The 24,011-nt window shown below is 51.0% G+C and overlaps 2 protein-coding genes across 2 annotated transcripts; one reads left to right on the top strand and one right to left on the bottom strand.

Annotated features, from left to right (window-relative positions):
- Nucleotides 1–6,311: 6,311 nt before the first annotated feature.
- OTOP2 (otopetrin 2) lies at nt 6,312–10,821 on the bottom strand (the record flags this gene model as incomplete). The annotated part of the gene is made up of 6 exons (XM_083874304.1): nt 6,312–6,482; nt 7,108–7,997; nt 8,444–8,577; nt 9,223–9,281; nt 9,844–9,980; nt 10,425–10,821. 6 exons carry the CDS (start codon nt 10,819–10,821, stop codon nt 6,312–6,314), a joined length of 1,788 nt encoding a protein of 595 aa, XP_083730430.1.
- A 4,091-nt stretch (nt 10,822–14,912) lies between these two features.
- On the top strand, nt 14,913–23,774 carry USH1G (USH1 protein network component sans; the record flags this gene model as incomplete). Its single annotated transcript, XM_083874922.1, has 2 exons — nt 14,913–15,076; nt 22,529–23,774. The coding sequence occupies 2 exons, from the start codon at nt 14,913–14,915 to the stop codon at nt 23,772–23,774; spliced, it is 1,410 nt and encodes a 469-aa protein (XP_083731048.1).
- Between the last annotated feature and the right edge of the window lie 237 nt (nt 23,775–24,011).

The following is a 24,011-nucleotide window of genomic DNA, read 5'->3' as shown; positions in this document are numbered from 1 at the left end:
CCGATCCCAAAGCAGAGGCTGTAATGTCACAGGATGCACAGGAGACTCTGGCAGGCCAAGGTGCAGACAGGAGCCGTCAGGGCTGCTCCTCACTAAATGCAGCCTCTGCTCCCAGCCCATTGATTTATTTTCTTTCCACCTTGTTTACTTTGTGTCTATTATTGTCATTACATTAATTACTCAGTGGGAAGCTCTCAGAGCTGCCATGGGCAGCCAATGGGGAACAGCTCCTTTATGCACCTGCTGGGTTGCCTCACACCAACAGGCTCAGCTCATGATGTGCCAACTGGTAAAACCACAAACGGTGGTGACTAATTTGTGCCATGGCTCAGGCAGGTGTAGAGCTAATCTCCTGGCACAGGCTTGTGCTGGGAGTGCTTACCCACCTTGGCCAAAATCCGCTTGAATTTCCCACTCCCTTGTTTTTAGGTCGATCCCAAGTTTTATTTTTTTTTCTCTCACATGTGGCATTTCTTTTTGCTTTTATCCAGGGCACAAATCTTACCCAAAAGGTAAAGCTTGCAGCCCACCCCTGCACTGGTGCAGGAATGATCCAATTTGATGCCCTTTTTGGCAGAAAGATGCTTTTGAGGGTGATAACTACAACCTACTAATGCTGACTTCAGAGTGAGACCCACATCTGCCAGCCCCAAAGTCTTGGCCATGTGTAGTCAGCGATGCTTTAGGTCCAGGCTGTGCTGTTCTTGATCCTTCTCCTTTTGCAGGGCAAACTGATTCTGGCTTGGGACTCTGTGGTGAGCTCATGCCCCAAGTTTCGTGGCTGGCAGGAAGGGATTCTGCATTTCTGAGTTGGTGAGTTTAGAGGGTCCATCGGGGAGGATGGATCTCTCCTTGGAAGGAGAGGACTTATTTCTGTGTCCCAGGATGAACCCCCAAGCCCTGAGGTCCTTACAGCTGGCAAACTCATGAACTGGGAGTTCAGAGCCATGAACTAATTCCCAAGAAGCTGATTAGGAGCAGGAGTGGGTGGGGGAGCACAGGTTATCGTGTGTGGGGATGTGACGAAAGGGATGGAAAACAAGACTGAAAGGGGCCCATTTCTCCTGGGTGAGAATTCCCAGTGTGTGCTGGTGCAGCCATTGTTTGATGTCTGCCAGCAGAAGGGTCATGTTTAAAGGCTGACCAACCCCTTGCACTGCTGTGGTGGAGCCCAGGTGCTCTAGTCTGGGCAGGTTCGTGAATACCTATGGCTGGGTTTGTTCTACCTTCCTCCAAAGCATCAGCATCTCCAGCCTGTCTGGATGTCCTTGCTCCTTGCTTTCATGTTTTGAGATCCCCTGAGTACAATTGAGCTCTGTCAGGGGCCTCTGGTCCTGAAATCATTAGGGAACCTGGATACCCCAAGAGCCATTGGTAGCCCCCTTGTTGGCCAAAGCCAACTATTTCTCTGCAAGGCATTAACAAACCTGCTCTTTTTCAGTGCTATGATCCTAAATTGGGGTGGCCATACAGAAGTGGGAAATGGAGCCATGAGTCCGAATGTATCCTAAAGTTTGGCTGAAATTGGAGGTTTTTCCTTCAAAGGTGGGTCTGAAATAAAATGCTGGTGCCTGCTGTGCTTTGGTAATTTTGTCAGTGAAACTGGGCATCTGTGTGGCAAAGACAAGACATCCTTCCTAGCCTGGCTTGCCCTGTCTTGTCTTTGGAGCTGAAATTGAACCCAGAGGAGTTTTAAAGCCTTGGGAGATGGGTTAATCCTCCTTACTTGGTCCTTAATTTGAAGAAGAGCAATGTTTTACTGGAATTTATTGACACAAGTTTAACTAAGCCATTAAGTAAGCAAGCCTGCAGAAGAAGGGCAGGAATGAAGAAGGTGAGTCCCAACTCACTGGATCGATCACAGAAATCACTGCCCTGGAGAAGCTGCCTTTACTCAGGGGTTAGCAGAAAGCTGGTAAACGTTAGGAGTGATGTTTGCCCCTGTGCTATCAGCAGTGTGCTTATTAATGGTGCTATCTGTGCACTTAGCAGTGATAAGAGCCCGGCCGGGCCCAGCTGATCTGTAAACAGAGCCCGGGGAAAGGAGCTCCAGCCCAGCCTGTGTGTTTGCCCAAAGGCCACCTGAGGAACGCGGGCTCCTCACATCTCCCCGGCCAGCCCACGCCCTTCCTTTGCCACTGATAACTGCTCCAGTGACGTCTCCTTGGGGCTGACAGTGAGAGACCTCTGGGGTGACTGCAGGGAGCAGCTCCATCCAGTGTGGGTGAGGGTGAGCTGTGCTGCCCTGCCCAGCTCTGTCCCTCCATCCCTCTGATGGGTTCTGGGCTATGGCCTGGCTCCACTTGTGAGTGTGTCTCTATTTTCCCTGCTGACTCTTGGTACAGGTCCTGTTGACCTCCTGCCAGCACTGAGCTCCTTCTCACTGCCAAGGACCACTGGGAAATGCCTCCTCTGCCACCACCTCCTGGCCTGGGTCTCAGCACACTGCTGGAGTCAATACCTCTCCCAGGCACCCTGTGCTGCAATCTCATCCCTCATGGCCAGCCTTGTGACCTTCTCAATCCATCCACTTTCCATCTACTACACTGACAGATAATAATTAACTTGGATTCCTCCCGTCTCGGACACACCTCAGAGCAAATCACCCAGATAAGTGGTTTTGTTTTGGTTTTTTTTTTTTCCCTAATAAAACAAATCTCGCCCTCAAATAACAGATGATTAAGAAGCAGAGGAGGGGATGCAAAACCCAGGTAAGGGGTGGGATGATACTTCAGGCCTGACCCTGGCTATGGCCTTCCAGGCTCTTTTTCTGAGCAATGATTTCTCATCTCCTGCTCTTCATCTCTTCCTTCTCTTCCTGCTCTCCCTTGCTGGCTCTGGCCCTGTGTCCCTCAGGCCGGGGTCTGAACTGAGACCTTTTGGACACTCACAAAGTGTCTCAAGTCCTGGGATGGAGCTTCCAAGCTCAACCAGTGCTGAGCTCCTGCCAACCCCCGGGCAGTGATTTTTATTTGTGGGACTCAGAGTTTCACCAAACCTGCAGCACAGCAGGTGCTCAAATCCCTGGGAGGCCAAGGTGGATTTTATGCCAAAGTGGGTGAATCTGGAAGCCCCTGGCAGGACCTGGCGTGCCCCAGGGCAGCCCTTTGCTTTCCTGTAGATCTTCATTTGCAGCAACAGCCATTTAAAGAGTCACCCTGAGGCACATCTCTGTCCTGGTTCCCCATCCCTTGATGAATCTCTGCTCCATAGGGATGCTCTGGCAGGAGCAGCCAGCAAGATGCTGCTGGTGGCCTTGAGGCCCAGCCTTGTTCTCTGCTCACCCAGCTCCCTTGCCTCAGTTTCCCTCCCTCCAGGCACAGAAGACAGAGGTGGCAGCAGTGCTTTTCTGCAGGGATGTGACGAGAGGATGTGTGTACACAGGGCCAAGTGTGATCCCTTTGTGTAACCTGGGCACCCTGTCCTCCCCTCCCCACCAAACCCTCCATCAAGAAGGTGTATCCTGCTCCTTAACCGTGTTGTGAGGAGCTGCCTCCCAGGTCTGAGGGGAAAGGAGCAGGGATGCAGCAGCCAGCAGCAGTCAGCTGTGTCACCTCCCAGAGGGGAATCCCAGGGAAAGGCATGGATTTGTGCACTTAGGATGTGGCCTGCTGCAGGGGTGTGCCTGGCTTTGGGTGACACGCCTGGGAGACTGATGTGCCAAGGAGTTGCTCAGGAATGTCTGGATGATTCTCTATCAGCCTTGGAGTGTGGCCCTTTGCACAGTAACTGACCATGAGCTGATACCTTTTAGTATCCCTGAGCACACAAGAGGGTTTACATGAAGTTTTCTTAGGGTTTGGATTTTTAGGTTTTTTTGGTTTTTTTTTTTTGCATTTGTGCTCGCCTTCCCTCTAGCTATATATATACCTCCCTATATTTATATACCCCCTTTTTTTTGGTATATAGCTGGGGTTCACTAGCTCTTTCCCAATCTACTTCTTCTCCCAAGATACGTATTTATGGCTGGAGAGCAGAATTCAGTCCTTGGCTGGAAGCCCCTGTCATCCCTGTGTCTGCAACCTGGAGACACCTCAGGCTGGCCAGGGATCCTTCTGGAGCCTCTGCCATCCCCAGAGCATTTTGTTTTATCCAACAGAACTGTTGTCCTGTTGGATAAAGGTTGTGGCTCAAGGTGACCCACCACCCTGGAGTGGTTGATTTGGGATTGTTGTCTGTATCAGAGCTGTTGGAGTTGTTGGGGGGCTCTCCTGACACCCATCCTGAATCTATTTGGCCCCAGAAGTGCCCCTACAATAGAAGAGAAGAGAAGAGCAGTCCAAAGTGTGGCCTGCTTGACCCAGTGCACCCATTCCTGGGAACCTGGGAGCAGGAGCCAGCAAGAACACGTAGAAAAAATCCTAGTGTTCCCCCTGGGAACAGATTGGGTGATTAAAAGTGTTTTCTGCCTGTGTGTGCTCAGCAGCTTCAGCTCAAACAATGTGTGGAGCCGTAAGCAGGACTGACGTCTGCACTGTTTGCGTCTCTTTTCTGACTTAATTTCAACTGCAGGAGCCACAGAATAATGAGGCTTTTGTTTTAGGAAAGGTTTCTAGAGAAAGATTTTATCTTTACCAGATCAATGGTAAAAAACAGAACCAGGCCTTTGCAGGGTCAGTTGGGCTTGGAAAAAAAAGACTCCCAGGCTGGTGAGGGAAAGGCTTTACCCAAGTGGAGATGCTGGATCAGTGCAGCCCTCTGAGGGCAGGGGAAATTGGGGGTTCCCCATGTTCTACCCAGTTCAGAGAAAGGCTGCTGGCAGACAGGAACACTGGTATCAGACCAGATGGAGATACTGGTCCCTGCTGGTTTGGTGATCTGGGCTTGGAAGGGAAGGTGGTTGGAAACACGTCAGCCTGGGCTGTGGGGTGGAAAATTGCATCACTCCATTTCAAGTACCATGATTTCCATTTATTATTTTTTCTTTGGTGGATGCGCACACGTCCGTGGGGAAAGGCTTGATGATTTCTGCCACCTCTGCAGTGTTTTTTATTGGAACGATAAACCCTGATGGAACAATAAAGCCTTTATTAGAACAGTTAAATCCTGATTTCTCAGGATGCAAACAGAGCTCAGCTGTGCCAGTTTGACATGCACCCTCCTGTTCTGGCAGGGAGTGCTGTCTGAGGCTCTGCTTGGATGCAGAGTGCAGCAGAGGGGCCCATTCCTACCTCCTGCAGCCCAGGACTCCTGCTCTGAAAGCCCCCTCAATCATTTAGTGGTTCATGGAAAGCTGCAAGCACCCAGAAACCTGAGTCAGGGCCCTAGGATCTGGGTATTCTGAGCCTCAAAGCATGCACAGGCTTGAGGGTGCAGCACCAGCATCCCTTCAGGGCACTGGAGATCAAACTGGCCACAGCATTGCATTGATTTCTGTGTCATAGGGTCCCTTCAGGAGTTCAGTTACAGTAAAAATCAATAAATAACTTTGCGTACAAAAATGTTCATATATTTTTAAAAAAATCATTATGTATTTAAAAACAGAAAAAAGAAAAAAGAAAGATCTCTTTATTATCCCCCAGACTGTATTGCCCACATCATCTTTATGATTCTTGAGCCCTGATTCAGGAAATCTGAGAAAAAAAAGAGTGCTAGAACAATCCCATATCAGAGCTAGTCCAGGACCACACGCACAGCTCTTCCTCCTGGGGAAGAGGAGGCTGCAGTGATGCTTCCCTGGAGAGGAAGGCAGGGGCTGGCACAGGGAAGGGTTGAGAGGGCCCATACACATGGGCAATACAGAGAGGAAGAATTAAAACATTTCCCACAGCCTTTGGTGGTCACCAGTTTGTTTTTCACATCTCTGCAGGGAAGTGATTTCTGACTGGCCGTACCAGGAGGTGAAGTGGTTTCCCTTTCTGTCCTTCCAGGCTTGTGTCAGCCCCTTGCAACCTCCAGCTCTCTGTGTGCAGGGAGGCTCTGACTGCCCAAGGGTGCTGAGAACACTCTGGAAAGTCCATCAGAGGCATGGAGTGAACAGGCTTTACAAGGAAGGTGAGTCTCTGCACGAACCAAGGGTAATCACCATGACCCCACCCTAGATACCTTCCTTTTTTTTTTCATCTGTTCTCTTTTAAGCTTTAAGAACTTCAGACACACACAGGCACATCCACGCATAAGTAGCAAAAATAAAATCTGGACTATGTTTGGATGATCTTCACTGACAGTTCATAAACACCCCAACACTGCAAGAGGACATGATTCAGGCAGTGCTGGAGATCCCTGGGAACATCTGGGCAGTTTCCCAGCCCTGGGGTAGGAAAAGAGTGGATTGCTTAAGGAGGATCTCATCTTCCTTGCGAGGGAGCTGTTTAGGACATGATGTAGACCTCCAGCAAACTGGCCACAGCGTGCATTCGGTAGAAGATCCCAAAGGGCAGGCAAATGTCCACGATGGCCGGCCACATGGAGTCACCATAGAAGTTCAGTTCCGTGTCATTGTCAAACTGGGGCCGGGCACCGAACGCTGGCATGATCCAGAGCTGTGGGAGGAGAGGGGAGAACAGCCCTGCAGTCAGAAAGGTGTGTGGTACATCAGGGACCTGCAGCCACAGCTGCCCAGGAAAGGAGCAACCTCCTAGGCCATGGGTTTCAAGAACAGATGTGCTGCCATTTCTCAAGAAAACTCAGACTTCAACCCACATATTTGTCACTTTACATCCTTTCTTGGGGGGTGAAGGGAATGGTTTAATTTACTTTATTGTTTTTAATAAGCTATCCCACACATCCACTAATACACAATAAAAATACTGAATACTGAAACTGATTGTTCTCTTGCACCCCCCTCTTGTGTCTGATATTCTGGTGATAAGCCTGTTGATGTAGCCTGAAATGTCTTAACTTCAGGGCAGTTGCCGGGATTTTTTTTTAGGAGACAAGGGAATCAGAATTCCAATTTGTATATAAATAATTTATAAATATATTATATATTTATAAATGTAAATATATTTATATAATTTATAAATATAACTAATGTACTTTCTGTACAGCAGAGGCACAGAAAGGACTGTTTTTCCATAGGCCACATCCTTTCTTTCAGACTTTTCTCCCTTGTGCTTGTAGCCCTCTCCTTCCCCCACAAACTCTTCTCCCTGCAGATATACTCACTATGATATTGCTCAGCAGCAGGAACATGGAGATCTCCCTCAAGAACTTCCTCCTCCAGTTCATCTTCTTGGGGGCAGGGAGGGACCTCACGAGGTCAGAAGTGTGCATGGTCTCCGTGCCAGGGGCCGTGCCGGCAGCCAGGGCACTGGCAGTGTCGGGGACCCGCAGGGACACCGCGTTGATGTTGACAAAGGTGAGCCCATAGAGATCCTTCTGGTGGGACTCATGTTTATGGTCCTCCTTGGGGGGCTGCCGGTGGAGCCCCTCGATGACAAAAACGTTCTGGAAGGTGTGTTGGGCGATCATGAGGAGGGCGTAGGTGAGGTTGAGGGCACTAATAGTGTCCCTTGGAGTGCTGGCCACGATGGCCACAATGGAGTAGTAGGAAATGGCATATTGCCCTAAGGCTGCCCCCATCAGCAGGGCCACGTCCAGGGTCCTGGTGGGGTTCTTGTGCCGGTCCATGTCCCTCTTGTCAAACCGGTAGATGACGGAGCCGCCGATGCAGACAAGAGACATCAGGCTCAGACAAACAATGTTGAAGATGTAGTACATGGTGAGTGCTTGGCTCTTCTTGCTGGATTCAGTGCTGGAATTTACCTGCACCTCGTACAGGATGAGAACTCCCAAACCGCTCACGAGGATGATGAGGCCCAACATGATGCCTACAAAGAAGGTCCTTCGGAAGAGCCTGAACTTCAGGCGCTGAATGTGGTGGGAGTGGTGGTCTATGAAACGTCCAACGTTCTTCCACATGACATAGACCATGGCAGAGGCAAAGAGACTGTACTCAATGTTAAAGGGGTACAGCCAAAAGTAGCCATTTTTGAAGATCTGGCAGATTTGGCTGTTGCAATTGCATTCTTCAACTGAGCTGGTTCTCATTCCCACTGAAACAAAAAGAGACAGACGCTGTGGTATTAAAACAAGGAGCCAACACTTCTCTCTGAAGAACTGGATGTTTGGGGTCAGCGAAAATTAAGACAAAGAACAAAAGAATATGTGACCACTTTAAAAACAAGGATGCTTCACACTCAACTTTCTTGCGTCCAGTTTCTTTCTTAAAAAGTTAACTGTCAGGTTAAATCTTTTTTTTCCTTCCCTTCTTCAATCCCATCCCATTTGTACAGAGTCTTCCACCTCTCTGACTCTTTTCTGACAAAGGTTAGGAAATTAACATCCAAACTTGGCTTTTAACAAATCAGCCCTGACAAATGTCTAAACCTAGCTCCAAACAGACCTTCTGAAAAGGGACAAAATCTGACTTGCAGGGGAACAATTTCTACCTGATGGGATATCTCCCTGGACCAGATGGCTTCACAAAGAGGCAGATTACCTTTCAGGAGCCACCTGAAGATTTCCTCTGTCATGTTTTTCTTCAGCTTTGAATGTGCCTTGTGGACAGACTCGTCTGTCACTGCTGACATCCACACTGCCAGGTTTGTAGTCAGCGTTAGCATCAAGCCACACCTGCAGGAAGAGGAGGAGAAGGTTTGTGACATGGAAGCAGTGGCTCCAGGCTGTGTTTCTCCCATCCATGGCTTAGCTGTGCTCAGAGGGACTGTGGCATCTGCCTGAAGTGGTGCGAGGACTTCAGTGGCCCAGGCTAGAAATCTTGATCCTTTGTTTGCTGTCCTCACTCACTTCCTATTTTCATACTAATGAGAATTAGCAAGGCTTGATTCCCATTGTTGCTTAGAAAGAGCTTCTCGATAGTGAGAATAGATCTGAAATGGTCTCCAGTAGATCCAGCCTTGCAAAAGTGGACAAGATCTTATTTTAGCCTGAGGCTTGCCCACTGCATAGTTATCTTCCTCAGGGAAGAAAAAGGTCAACTATGAATCATTATTTAATGATAATTATTTATTTAATACTATCTGCTTTGAGTAATGCTTGTATTCTTGAATTGAACCCCAACCCTGATAGATCCACAGGTCATTAACCACAGCTACTTGAGCTGGGATCTAAGTTTAGCTGGAGATTGAGCAGGTTTAGTTTTGGACAGCATTAAGGGATTATTCCCTGGGTACATTTTAGCTGTGTGAGGCAGCACAGAGTGCTCGTGGGGGCCCAGGTGTGCTGGGCCAGTGGGACTCAAGGAGCAGCAGTGCTCACCTGGTAACATTCAGGTGCACGTGGATGCAGTCTTTGGCAGAGACCCACAGGAAATATGTCTGCAGGGGAAAGAAAAAAAGTTATTTCCAGCAAAACAAGAAAGCAAAGCACAGCCCTCTGAAGGAGGGATCTCCCTGCAGAGCAGAGCAAGCTGAAGCTTCTTTTCCATGGGTCCATCTGGGCTCAGCCTAGTTCATAGTGCTGGCCCTCTGCTGGATGTTCTTCCTTCGCTCCCACTGCCATTGCTCTGGCCATGGCCACTCCTTGTTCTGTCTAAAATGTCCCTCTCTGGTCTCTTCCCTCCTTGGCAGAGAGTTCTCAAACTGCAAGATAGCCCCTGCCTTGGAGGCTGGGAAAGGAGGCCTGGCTGGCTGGGGGCTGCTCAGAGTTTGTGACAAAAATGTCACGGGATGGTAACAAATTTAAATCACTGCCTTAGAGTGAGCTGAGCTGCCATAAATGGAAACTGTCATGGTTGGAGGGAGATGTGGGCTGGGTTGGGGCTGAGTTAAGCCCTTGCATTTGCTGTGGGGGCAGTTGAACTAAATACAAGGGATCAAAGCTCCTTCCACTGGTGCCTGTCTCTCTACCACTCCCCAAGACAGAGCACAACCATCTCACCTGGACAACCACAAATATTGCCTGCACAATGGGGTAGATGATTTTGATTGCAGACAGGCAGCTGTAGAAGCTCGAGTAATATCCTATTTTGAACACATCCATGACAAGGCTGAAAATGGCAAATAGGATCAGGCCTCCTGTTGGGGAACAAGAATATCTGTGGTTGGACAGATGTGTGCACACATGGGCTAATGCAGATGGATGAGAGGAAGATGAGGAAATGTTGTCATGAAAAGGCTTTGTTTCTAATGCTGTTTTTCCTCTCCCAGCACCCAAATTATCTTGGCAGCAACAGAACCATACAATAATTTTGGCTGGAAGTTATTTTAAATCAGCCTGGCATGCTGGGGCTAACAGCTCTTGCAAAAGCAGTGGGAAACACACTGGTGTAAGTTACCAAGAGCCTTTGTGGATTCAGGGAGAGCTGGCAGTGAATCCAGTGCAGGGACCAGAGCTGACCTGAAGCAGGGCACACTGCCATGCCCTGGTCCATCAACAGGAAGAGGCTGTGCCCAGTTCTTTGCTGCTTCCCTTGTAATAACTGATGCTCCCATGAACTGTCCCTCCCACCCAGCACCTACCTCTCAGCCAGATGGGCCCAGCGTGGGAGTCCTTGCCCAGGATGGCGCCGGGGCAGCGGGAGGTGCCGGCGAGGTAGAAGATGATCCAGATGATGACAACCAGCATCATGACCGTCAGCAGGAAGAAGACGTCGTAGTCGTGCACGGCGATCTTCTCGAAGGCCCCGCTGCTCACCAGCGTGCAGGCCAGCAGGGCCAGGTGCACGGCCAGCAGGATGGAGAACATGCGCCCGCCCTTCTTCCACACCTCCTTGGAGGCAGGAGTGGAGGGGGGCTGGTGGCTGAAAGGTGCTGTCTGGCTGGAGGCCAGGCTGGCTTTGTCGTCCTTGTGCCCACAGCCCATGCTGCAGGGGGGGTGGCCGAGCTCGCTGTCCTTCTGCCCAGGCTCCTCAGTCATGGTTCAACCAAGGCTCTGCCTGAGGGTCAGTCCTGGTGGGAAGAGAGGCCCATGAGTGAGAGGTGCATTTGGAACAGCCCAGGACTGGGCCAAAGCAGGACACGTGATGAGGAGGACAGGATATATCATCACAGGAACAGGGAAGGCTGAGACAGGCAGGGCAAGAGCTCATTTTCAAACTTTCCTTTCCTGGTTCCCTGAAGGCTTTTTTTACTTAAGATGCTCTTGCTCAGGGAGATTCCAGGTCAGTTTAATGAAGTGTGTCTAATTGGTCACACAACATTTATGTGTTTACTGATGCAAGATTTGGAAAAGCACCAAAATCACTCACAGGATCAAATATCCTGGGGCAAACAGCCAGTGTGGTTTTAATTCTAAATGTCAAACAGTAAACATTCTGAGAAATTGTTATACTTCCTTGCTGAAGATCAGGCCAGTGAAAGGTAAGAAACCCCCAGGATTTTTTGGACCATCACATCATAATTTGTAGCAGTTCCTGCAGGAAGGGTGTGAACTACCTGAGTTGTCACACCCTCTAAAGCTCCCTTGCTTGTGACAAGTTTGGCATTTCATTGATTCTCAGTGAAAAGCCTGAAACAAAATGAATTAAGCATCCAAACGAAGCCATTTCACCAACCTGTTTTGCTGCCTGGGATCCAAAATCTCTGCTCCTGCCAGGCTGAGAAGTTTCCCTGTTGCTGCGGCTTGGTCAGTTGAAGAATTTATACCTGTTAGGACGTCTCTGTAATTTATACCATGTCTGGAGCTGACAGCAGGGCTTTGTGGGCTTCTCAGAGAAACTCACGTGATCCATTTTGTGCAATAGCTGATTTTGGAGAAGCTGGAAAGAGATGAGGAGATAAGGGTTATTTACCCAGCAAGAGCAGGAGTTGACAACACTGCTAAACATGGCATGGACTGCTCAGTCACAGGGTCATGGCCACCCCACCAAATCAATCTCCCTACCTGCATGAGGTCTCTTCCCTTGAGAGGAGATGGTTTAGGTGATGAACTTATCTTTGGCCATGATTTTGTGCTTGGCTTTCTGCTACTGGAGCACAATAAACATTGCGCCCCACCCTGTGCCATTCAAATCAGTCCACTCTATGCCTCGAAGGCTCTTGAGGAAAAGGAAGAAATTTGCATTTGTACCTGTTCAGTGCCACGGGTAACTCAATCCTTTCCCACCCATGGTGTCATCAACAGGAAGATTTAGCACTAGAGAAGGTCAGGATTTAGGGACTGGAATTTTTGTTCTCCTTTGCTGACGCACTGCCTTTGATTTTTCAGAGTGGGATCACCTTTCTCTGGACCTCAGGACCTTAACTCCTCTCCTTCTGATGAGTAGCCATGTCACAAGTCACAGGGCAAATATGTTTTAAATGTCTGGTAAGGGGACAGTTTCTGCTCAAGGTCCCTTTCACCCAGCTATGTTTTGTGGGGGACCTATAGGGCAGTTCTGTGTGGATGGGACAAGTTTTAGTCCTTGAAATGCCTCTTTTGGTGATGTCTCTGCTGCTTTCCCCCTTCAGGGCAGGCACAGAGCTGGAGCCATCTGCTGTGTGCTCTCTCAGTCCCATTCCTGCCCGCTTGTGTCCTTCTCGCTGCACTGCAGGGACAGCACCAAACTGGATTGTTTGGGGTGGGGAAGGAGAGCTCAGGATCCACTGTAGAGCCCAGGGAGAGCTCTGTGTGTCCCTCCTGTGCTGCACCAGCTCTGCCGGGCCCCTGCTGAGCCTTGGGGATTCCTTGGGGTGAGTGGTTGCAATCTCCTCAGCCTGCAGCCTTCCCCAGGCCTCCCAGAAGGAAATCCGAGCTGACAATGATGTTTTGCAGGGGTCAGAGGTTCAGAGGACCCTCGGGCTAAACGCGCTGGTTTTCCCTGCCTCTTTTGTCTTTACCAGCCAGCAATAGAGGAAAGAGTGTTCACTGCCTCGGGCAACGCTCCCAGGCCCCCCGGCAGCCACCGCATGGCCAACAAATTTAATTACTAACAATACAAGAATCATTAAATAACGTCAGTAATGAATTGCAGACGTTCCTGTGCTGCTTTTCACCTGCAGGATCCTAGCAACAGAAACCTCAGTGGCTCCTACATCCCATCAGGACTCGCCCAGGGAGGCTGAGCTGGTGCAAACGAACCTGGTGAGGTAAGCAAACCCTGCAGGGAGCAGACCCTGGTGCACTTCCAGGTGTCCCCGGGCCGTGTCAGTCACCCAGGGATGAATCACTGCAGTTTGCGTGGGTGCACCTGGCACTGCTTTTCGGGCCACCCTCCTGGCTTGGGGTGGTTTTTTTTTTTTTTCCTTACAAAAATAAGCTGCCTTTCTCACTGTTTTAGTTCCTCTGTGCTCATTGCCTTCCCAGCCCCCCTACTGTTATCTTACAGTCTTTTCCCATTTTTCCACTCTCCTCGCATTTCTCACCCATCTGATGGTTCTGTCTTCACCCTCTCCAAACCCTGTGCCTGCCCCAGGTGACACACACACAGTCTGGTCCATTCCCAGAGTCAGGACATCACAGCTAAAATGAACTGGAGAGGAGCAGGAAATTCCTCCTCCATGTCAGCACATCCCAGGGGACACAATCCCCCGCCACCGACTCCCCCTTGGGTGTAATGCACTGGGACACAAAGCTTCGTGCTCTGGTCAACACCCAGCCTTGGCTCTCCCTTTCCGACAGCAGAGGGTGCCCGGGAACCGGGAATGATGTGCTGGAGACACTGCCTGGGGCTGTCCAGGGTCTCACACAGCCGGGAATTCTGTGTCAGCATAAAATACACCAGAGGCCGGACACTGCACCCCCTGCACATCGCAGTTACACACAGGGTTTTGGTTTTTTTTTTAGTCTCCAGAGAGGGAAAAGAGGTGAGGAAGGGAATGTTTCCAGCCCTTATGAGTTTCCTTGGTTTTTCAGATTCCCGTTGTGCAGTTTGCTGTGCAATTCCTCGGAAAGCAGAACTCTGTGGGTACAGGCAGGGTGGATGGGGGACAGGGATGGTGACTGGGTCTTCCTAGTGACACTAGGGAGAGCTATAAATAAATAATAAATAAATGTGGGGTGTTTTTTAGGGAGGAAAACTGAGCTGTGCACATCCCTGGTATTACTTTGAAATCAGTCGCCAAACTACTCTCAGCAGAGCAGGGTTATCCATCCATCCCTCCATCCATCCATCCATCCATCCATCCATCCATCCATCCATCCATCCACCCGTCCGTCCGTCCATCCATCCATCCCTCCATCCATCCCTCCATCCATCCCTCCATCCATCCATCCATCCATCCATCCATCCATCCATCCATCCATCCATCCATCCATCCACCCATCCATCCATCCATCCATCCATCCCTCCATCCATCCCTCCATCCATCCATCCCTCCATCCATCCATCCATCCATCCATCCATCCATCCATCCATCCATCCATCCATCCCTCCATCCATCCCTCCATCCATCCATCCATCCATCCATCCATCCATCCATCCATCCATCCACACGTCCGTCCGTCCGTCCATCCATCCATCCATCCATCCATCCATCCATCCATCCATCCATCCCTCCATCCATCCATCCGTGTCCCAGCTCTGACAGGGCTGTGAGTGGAGCCCTGGGGGTTTGTGCCCCCTGCCCCACTCCTGCTCCTCCTCTGGCTCCTGCTGCCCCTTGTTTGAGATGGGGCAGCGGTGGAACAGGGGCGTATTGGGCAGGAAACAACCCAGCGGCCTTTCCGACAGCCCGCTGTGCTTTGGGGACACGGAAACTGGTGAATTGTCGCTCTGTGACCCCGCGCCGAGCCCAGCAGAGCGATGCTGTTTAATTGGAGCTTTCAATGCTCTGTGGAGCTGGTGAGTGTCACAAGGAGGCGCCGGGCTCGGAGGATGCTTAGGACCCAGGGGAAGCGCTGTGGAGCCCGGCTGGCTGGGCTTGGAACGGCTCCTGCCTCCCGGCAGGGACTTCTCAGGTGTCCTGCCTGGAACACGGAGCTGTGCGAGCCCAGCGGGGCCCCCCCGGCAGCTCCCCCCGCCCCAGGGCCGTGCCCATGCTCCGGGCCCCCCGGGCACCCATGTGCTGGCCCGGGCACCCCTCGGCACCATGAATGACCAGTACCACCGCGCCGCCCGGGACGGCTACCTGGACCTGCTGAAGGAGGCCACCAAGAAGGACCTGAACTCGCCAGATGAGGATGGCATGACCCCGACCCTCTGGGCCGCCTACCACGGCAACCTGGACGCTCTGCGCCTCATCGTCAGCAGAGGGTGAGTGCTGGCCACGGGGCCGGTCTGCAGAACAGACCAGCTGGGACCCCCTCCTTCCCCCTTCCCTGTTTGCAGTCAGTGTGCCCCAAAAATATGGTTTCTGTCCATAAAACCCCTACTCCTGTCCTCCCCGCTGTTACTTTTCTTTCTTTGTGGGAGTTTGAATCTAATGCAACACTCCTGATAACTGCTCTGTGTTCTCCCAGCTCCTCTGACCCTGTAAGTGCTCCCGCTTGCAGCGCCCTGGGTAGGGATGAGTTCCCCTTTCCAAGTGCTTTGTGATCTTTACAGGTGCTGTAAAGATAAGCACATTGTGTGGCTGACATGAAAAAAAGCCCTTTTAAGTGAGGGGGCAGAGAAAATAACTGCTCCCTCTGTCCCAGGAATGCCTGCAGAGGGATGTGTGCAGTGCCAGCTGGCAGTGGGTGACACTTGTCTGTTCAACCCAAAGCAAGGTCTCAGTCTGTGACCCCTGGGCAGCTTGTTGCATACACTTGGAGCCTGGGAAATTCAGGTTTTCCAAGAGCAGAAATTTTTTCATTTAGAATTATTTAGAATTTCTTATTTAGAATTTTCTTATTTAAGCCCTGTCTCCTCCCCAGGAGGGCCTGCTCCATACTGGTCTGTCTCTCTGTACCTCACCCTGGGCTGCATTTAGGGAGTTTATGGCTCCCTAAGTGTGGATGTGGTGGAGAGGTGGGAGTGGGATTGAGGGGACTTGTCACACTGGAGGGATTTACACCTTGGTTTTGGGGGAACCACTCAAGGTCTGTGCTAAAGCAAAATCTGCCATTCCTAATTCTCTCTGGGGCAGTCTGTGACTCTCCAGTTCTTACTACCCACCAAGGACACATCCCAGTGCTTCCTTCTGCTCCCATAGCTCTTCTGAGAACCTCATCTAAAGCCATCCAAGCTGGAATGGCTTCTGCCTTGTGCTGAGAGATTGGTGGTGCTGATTTTGATTTATGTCTTTCTAATATTGAGGGATGGTACTGAGGTCAGCAGCCTGTGTGGACATCACACCTCCTTGGAAGGGCTTCACTTCTCCACGTTGGGCTTGGTGGGCCTGTCAGCTCCCATGCAGGGATTTTTTGTCCACCCTGGGCTGTGTTAGCAGCTCTTGTACCTTGACCAGCCACATCTCCACTGCACCTGTTCCTGTGCTCTTGCCATCTCCTGATACTCTGGTTTGTGTGTGCAAAACATTCAGCCAGTACCTCTGCTGTGCTAACAGGCAGAGCTCCTTCAGCCATTGTTGTCCTTTCATTGTAAATCATTTCCTTTCTGAAATCCTGAACTGAAGGCTGTGTACAGGCTGGCTTTGAGAAGTCCTTGAGCACTTGATGCAGTAGGAGTGTGTTCAGGAAAACATTATTTCTGAGTCTGGAAGGGAGATAGCAAGACAGTGCTCTGAGTGGAGCATCCTGAGGTGGTCCTGGGTTGAGAGCCCTGTGATGCTTCCCTGGGTGGGGCTCTGTGACTCCCTGTGTGCCTCCCAGGAAAGACTGTGCCCAGCAGAAACCTGCCCAGAGCTGCTGTCAGGACAGGAATTCCTAGCTAGGGCCAGAGAGACATGGGAGGAATGCTCAGGGGATGAGACCCTGAAGTTAAAAATGGTTCCAAAGACTCTTTCATGGCCAAAAGGTCAATCTGGAAGGTCCAAGAGGTGGATGCCCCTCCATAAAGGCAAAGCCTTTTGGACTGAATTTATAACTCTTTGTATCAGTGTATCCCCTCATATTGCTCATCTCCATCACAGGCACCCTGAGCACCACTGCCTGCCCTGCCAACCCCATCCAAACCAGCAGCTTCTGCCTCTCCACAAAGCCCAAGGCTGCTTTTATAAACTCACATTGGATTAAAAGGTCCTTGTGGGCTCAAATCGTGTTCGAGTGCAACTTGGCTGCTGTTTAATTAACAACCTAATATACATTTGTTCCTGACAAGGAAAATAGCTTGGCAAAAGCCCAGTGCCCTTTACATGATGGATGGTGAAGCAAGGTGTGTGGCTGTGGGACTGCAGGATGTGTTTGCATTCCCGCATTCATCTCCGTGTGTCAGATCCTTGGCCAGGGCCACAGAGGGGCCAGCAAAGTGTTTGGCATGGAGGCTGGCACACCCCTGCACCCTGGAGCTGGCTTTGGGTCTGTGACAGGCAGGAAAGCCCCAGCCTGGGGACAAGGGTGCCAGAGAGGTGGAATTGTGCAAGACCCAGGAGAGCCTGAGGGCAGACCATGTAATTTTCTGTCAGTGCCCAGGATGATGTGCCACAGTATTTAAGCCTCGTTCAGAGATGAAACCTAATGCTGTGTCACATATTGTGACTATTACACCTGCACTATAACCACTGTGAGGCAAGAGGGAGGACCCCTGAGCATTTCGAAGTATCCCAAAATGTCAGGGAATGGCTCTCTGGCCTCTGCTGCCAAAATATTCCTGGTTTTGTTCAGAAAGCCCTGCACTATGAGACAGGGGAGTGTGGGTCTATGGCATGGAGCAGTGTCTGGGGGAGTAGAGGCTTTGGGGCTGGGCTGGCTCCATGCAGGGATTGGGGGGGAGGCATCTTCAGGGTCTGAGGGGGCTGGTGAGCCTCTCTCTGGGTTGCATGGGGATGTCAAAGCACAAGGTGATGGGGGAGTCCAAACACCAAAATCTTGCCAGTGCTGGGCAAGTTTGGGCACCAGTGCCCAAACAAGCTGGGACATTGAGGGCTAGGGCCAGGCTGTTATGAAATGCCCTAGTGAGGGTGGCCAAAGGAACCCTGAGAGAGCAGGGCTGTGGGAGGAGGCTCATGGGGTCCAAAATCATGGCTCTAATGGCAGTGCCAGGCCGATGGACACATCTGGGCTCTGTCATCAGTGAAGGAGCCTCATCCATATGCGTTCAGCAGATTGTGGTGTCAGGCACAGAAAGAAAGGGGAAAGAAATCCTTTGGTAGATCCTTGAGGGAAGCCTGTTGCCCCAACCCACAGGGAAGGTGTAATGCAGCAGGGTTATTGCACTGCCCTCAGCAGGTGGTGATGTGTCTGTGCCTCTGTGCCCCCTTTGCAATGGACGGAGAGAGGGTTTGGGATGGAGGGATCAGCAGTGGCTCATCCTCGTTTGCCACACAAAAAGCCTTTTTCTTCCTCCTGGCTGGGCTCCAGTGAGGAAAACAAACTCAATTAACGTGATGGCTGGGAAGAAGCAGGCAAGCTGGCATTTAGCATTGCAGTTTTTCAGACACAGTAATTCTTCAGTGTGGTTCATTAGGCACTGCTGTGGCAGTGGCAGGCACCAGTCCAGCTCCAGTTATAGGCAGGTCTGGGGGCCTTGGCTGGGATCAGCCAGGACTTCCTTAGAGCAGACAGCAGAAGTGAGGCTGTGTCTGCAGGTCCTCACTCAGCTTTGTCACCCAGCAGAGCTGGTCCTCCTTTTCCCTTTTTACAAAAACAGGGGGCACAGATACTTTGGATGTCAGTGGCAGAGGGGACAAGTTGCTCAGCCATGGTTTGGGGGTGGCAGTGGCTCCTGACATCAGCCAGGCTGCTCGAGGGCATCCCGTCACCCCAGCCAAGGCAGGGCTGCAGCGGAGGTTGCAGCCAAGGCACGTGAAGGTGATGTGCATCCTCTGCAGCCACAGGGCTGGAGGCCACGTGGGAGCCAGGCCGTGTTGGTGGGGACCTTCCCTGGGTGACGACCTGCCGGGAAGGTGAAGGAGCGGGGCGGGGCCCTGTTGCAGCTTCGTGGCTTCCGGCACCTGAGCTGTCTGCTGGGAATGAGGGTGAGCCCTGGGCACGGCCAGGTGCTGAACCAGGAGACATGGCCCCGGGCACTGCCCCAGCATCAACAGTCACCTGGCACAGGAACTGCCAGCCCAGCTTTCTGCTGGGACAAGAGGCAGAGAGCCCTGGCGTGACCCTCATCTACAGCATCTCTGCTTATTTGGGGGGATTTGAACCTGGAGGACAGCTGAATCCTTGGGCTACCACCCCCTGGGGAAAACTTGGTATACAGGACCCAAAGCTCTGCTCTGAGCCCAAACCCTCATCTTTTCTGCTCTCTTCTAAGCTTTTCTTGGGTCCTTGCTCTGACTGACTATGCTGAAGGTAGTGAGGATTGTTCCTCAAGCCATAAATTATTTTTTTTTCACTCTTCCCCTATCCAAAACCATTTTATGGGAGCAGAGACACTCTGCACCCCGTTGGCTCCTGCTCTGAGAGCTTGATTCCTCACACAAATCCATGAGCCAAAGATGAGCCAGCCCTTTGCTATTGGAGGAACTTCACACATGCAGCCAGGGAGGAACATATGTAAGTGCCACTGGATTTCCCAGCTAATTGGGATCCTACGGGAGAAGCAGAGGGGAAAAACCAGCAGGAAGGGAGTGAGCATGCATGTCATGGTGCAAACACAGTGACTCAAGAGATGCACACGTCCACCTAAGGGGCCCAATTAACAGTGTTTTAATAATGATTATTACAGGAGTTGACTGAGTGCTCAAAAATGCTTTGAAGCTGAGAAGTGCTGCACTTTACACCTGTTATTAAAATGTGTTACCGCTTAGTGGACCCTGCAGTCAGCATCTCCTCATGTGCAGCACCCCGGAGGTGAAGTTCTGCTCAGACAGACACCTGCCAGAGGGAGCACCTCATGTTTATTATCTGAGTTGAATCAAACATCTCTACTTTGCAAGTCACCGTTCTTCTTTCCTTCGGATGCATTTTTAGTGCCTGCGGCAGATATTTATAGGGCAGAGGGCCTGAGATACCTAATTTTCCTCTAATACTCTTGTTTCTAGACAGTGGAAATGACCAGAGAAAGCTGGTTTTGATGCTCTTTCCCCTCACTCTCTGAGGAAAGTAGACCTTCACATATGAAACCCTCAAGACCTCCCTGGCTTTGCCCTGTGCCCCCTGAACCAGACAGACCTGAGAATAGGCTCCAAAGGTACTTGATGGATTGAGCACTCACACACTTGGTTTAGGGAGCAAGACTGTTTCCAGTGACTCCAGTTCTCAGTCTCTGTCTACATCTGAGTGCACATACTCATTGGGACCCTCAGGGTGCCCCAGCTGACCTGCCCACACATGCCAGGCACACAAATGCCCTTTCAGAGCACACAAAACAAACCATCAGCCCTCCACGCACTGGAATCTTGACAGCAGCACCAGCAGTTCCATGTGGAACAGGTTCACTGGCTCTTTAAATCCAGCTCCATCAATAATTTACTCCTCTCTTGCAATTCATCAAATATTTATCCTCCCCATGCATTTCCCAGCCTGGACATGTCACTACGAGGGTAGAGGCAAGGGCTGGGGAGTTACTGCTCCTGGAAACTCGGCATTGCCAGGTCCCTTCTCTCCTTCTCTTGGCTTCATGGCTCTTCAGCCCTGTGATCTCCTGCCTTCCCTCTCCTCATCATCCATTTTTGAAGTCTTTTTCTCCTTCTATGAGAGATATCAAAGCCTCTGGCTCAGAAGTCCTGAAGTGTTTGTTTGGTTTATTTGGCCTTACAGAGTTTCAAACCTTTTGATTGACTTACTGAATTTGCCAATGAGCTCAAGGTTGTACTTACTATGTTTCTGTAAATTTAGTGAAAACATGTTTATGATGGAGTTGCTGTTCATGCTCCCACAGAAAAACCTGAGTGCACCTCATAGCAGCTCTCAGTGAGTGAAGTTATGAAATTCATGCTCTGGGTGCAAATAATCTCCAGCTCAACCTCTGGACAGGCTTTATTGCTTCTTTAAAGCCTGAGGATTCCAAACTTGGCATTACACTGACTGGGCAGTTCCTCTCTGTCTTGGCTGCCTCTTGGACAGTGTTGCAAACAGGCAGTGGGGTCTCTGTGTGGGGATGAATGTGCTGGTTGAGGCTTCTGGGGTTTGTGCATTGGCACAAAGTGATGAAGGTGCAAAGCAGGAGGGAAAAGAAATCCCTCTACTCTTGTGATCTCCTGCTCTTTCCCTGGAGAAGTTTTTGGATTCTTTGAAGCCAGACAAGCCATAGCTCAAAGCTCAAATCCCATGGGATTTGGGATAGGGTTCTGGGCTCTGCTGCTCCCAGCTATTGTCAACACAGACCCTAAAGCAGCAAGGAATTAAGTAACCCTTGCTGAAGGTCTCAAGTGTGCATTTAAGTAGTTGGACCTGATGATCCTTGATGGGTCACTTTCAGCTGTCTGCATTCTAGGATTTGCTTTCTGCACTCCTGGTGTCACCATGGACTGGAGCTGAGGTCTGTGAGGAGGAGGAACAGTGCTGGGTTCCTCTGGAGCTCACTGAAAGGGTGGTGTGGGAACAGGCAGGAGCTGTGCTGAGCCAGAGCTCTGCCAGAGCCCTGCTGCCCACGAGGAGCTGCTCCTGAGGGTGGTGGAGCTACCCAGCCTTAATAAAAGGCTTTGCCATATCCATGTGCATGGAGGGAGAGTGCCCTGTTGACAGATACTGCTGCTGGCTGAATCTCATTAGCACACACACTCAGGAGAGGGCTGGTGCCAGCAAGGGTGTGAACTCTCTCTCATTTCACCTGAGCACAAATACAGAGGAATGTGAGGAGGACAGAATATTCCCTTGAATCCCAGGTTTGTGTTTGTCCTGGCACAGGAGGCAGGAGATGCAGGCAAGGAGTTGTGTCCTGGCAGCAGCTTGCTGGGGCAGGGGCTGGCATGGTGTGGATGGAGATGCCACTGGCAGCATCCAGCTCTTGAGGAGTGCAGAAACCTAATCTCCAGTTTCTCTGAAACTGGATTCTTAGGATGTGCTAATACCAAAGTGCTTCCAGCTGTGCTATCGAGACCAAGCAGAGTACAGCAAAATCCTCCACAGAACCCCAGTGCCGAGGCCAATGACAGCAAAGTCACTCTTACTCTCTCCTGCCAACATTCCCCTTTGTGCCACAGATTTCCCCAGGTGCCAGGGAACAGGTGCATGGGAAGGTACAGCACTGGGGGCTTCAGAACCATTGCTGAGGATGGGTGTTCCATGGTGGGATCCCAAGGTGTCCAACCCAGGATGTGGCACACAGAGAGGCATTCTGGCATGCCCCCCATAGAGTCTGAATAAAGCCAAGATCTGAAGGCAGAATCTGACTAGAATTTAATGGGATATTTGAGATTCAAAATTTTATAAGAAGCTTAAGGTCTGAACAGGAATCAGACCCATATCTCAGTTCTGAGCTATTCAGAACCTGGCTTGCCTTTCTCCAGAAGTTGGTTTGATGTGGGAACACATTTTTCTCAAGACCTAAATTCAAGTCACATTTCCACAGACTTGCATGTGGGGCACGTGATTCCACATAAGTAGTACACCCCTCCAGAAAACCCCTTTAAAATTAAGTTGCAGGAACCAGAGGTACAGAGCTTGATATTTCAAGGACTTAACAGTTCATGGGGCTGCACATCTGGGAATATCTCAGTGGAGTCTGTCATCAATTCCTGCATGCTAACCAGTTGTTTTTCTTGCTGCCTAGAGGTGATCCAGACAAATGTGACATCTGGGGGAACACTCCCCTCCACCTGGCAGCAGCCAACGGCCACCTGAACTGCCTCTCCTTCCTCATCTCCTTTGGGGCCAACATCTGGTGCCTGGACAATGACTACCACACCCCCCTGGACATGGCAGCCATGAAGGGGCACATGGAGTGTGTGCGGTACCTGGACTCCATTGCTGCCAAGCAGAGCAGCCTCAACCCCAAGCTGGTGAGCAAACTGAAGGACAAGGCCTTTCGGGATGCAGAGAGGAGGATTAAGGACTGTGTGAAGCTGCAGAAGAAGCACCACGAAAGGATGGAGAAACGGTACAGAAAGGAGATGTCGGATAATTCGGATACCATGAGCTTTTCCAGCTATTCAAGCAGCACCTTAAGCAAGAAGTTCCAGCACATGTCTATGGTGACCTCCTTGCCATACTCACAAGCCACCATCCATGGCACAGCCAAGGGGAAGACGAAAATACAAAAGAAATTAGAGAAGAAGAAGCAGGTGGACGGGACATTCAAGATCTACGAGGACGGGAGGAAAAGCGTGCGGTCTCTGTCTGGTCTGCAGCTGGGCAACGACGTCATGTTTGTGAAGCAGGGCACCTACGCCAGCCCCAAGGAGTGGACTCGCCGCAACATCCGAGACATGTTCCTCGCGGACGACGACACTGTCTCCCGTGCCATAAGCGACCCGGGTTTGCACATGGACTCGACCCACTCGGAGGTCAGCACCGACTCCGGACACGACTCCCTGTTCAACCGGCCCGGGCTGGGCACCATGGTGTTCCGGCGCAACTACGTCAGCAGCGGGCTGTTCGGGATCGGCCGCGAGGACGGGGCCGCGCCGGGGGAGGACGGCGCCGACGGGATGGGGGTCAGACTGCGGAGCCGCCTGCAGCGCTCGCCAAGCCTCAACGACAGCATTGGCAGTGCCAACAGCCTGCAGGACAGGAACGCGGAGGAGCTGCCCTGGGATGAGGTGGAGCTGGGCTTAGATGACGATGATGAACCGGACACCAGCCCCTTGGAAACTTTTCTGGCTTCCCTGCACATGTTTGAGTTCATCTCCATCCTGAAGAAGGAAAAGATTGACTTGGAAGCCCTCATGCTGTGTTCGGACAATGACCTGAAGAGCATCAATATCCCACTGGGCCCCAGGAAAAAGATTGTGGATGCCATCCAGAGGAGACGACAAACGCTGGAGAAGCCAGATGTCATTGTAGACACTGAACTGTAAGTAGGAGCTGGAGTGTCTGAGAGGTTAAACCCTTCAGCAGATGGAGATGTGGATAATGTAAGGTCTTGTTTTCAACCTGCTTTGGAAGAGTAGGAGTCCAGGTAACCTCAGACCTTCTGTGTGTGGGCAAATTCCTGCTTGTGTGGAAAGGATGAGAGTTTGGAGAGGTGGCAATAGTGCTAGTTCATTACTCAACAACGTTAATGTAACTGGGCAGGATGTGAAGCCCTTGTAACC

The sequence above is a fragment of the Zosterops lateralis genome, assembly GCF_965231275.1.
Source record: "Zosterops lateralis genome assembly, chromosome: 18".
In the NCBI taxonomy this organism is placed as follows: Eukaryota; Metazoa; Chordata; class Aves; order Passeriformes; family Zosteropidae; genus Zosterops; species Zosterops lateralis.
The sequence above is the reverse complement of the archived record's forward strand: the minus strand, read 5'-3'. Positions and strand labels throughout refer to the sequence as shown.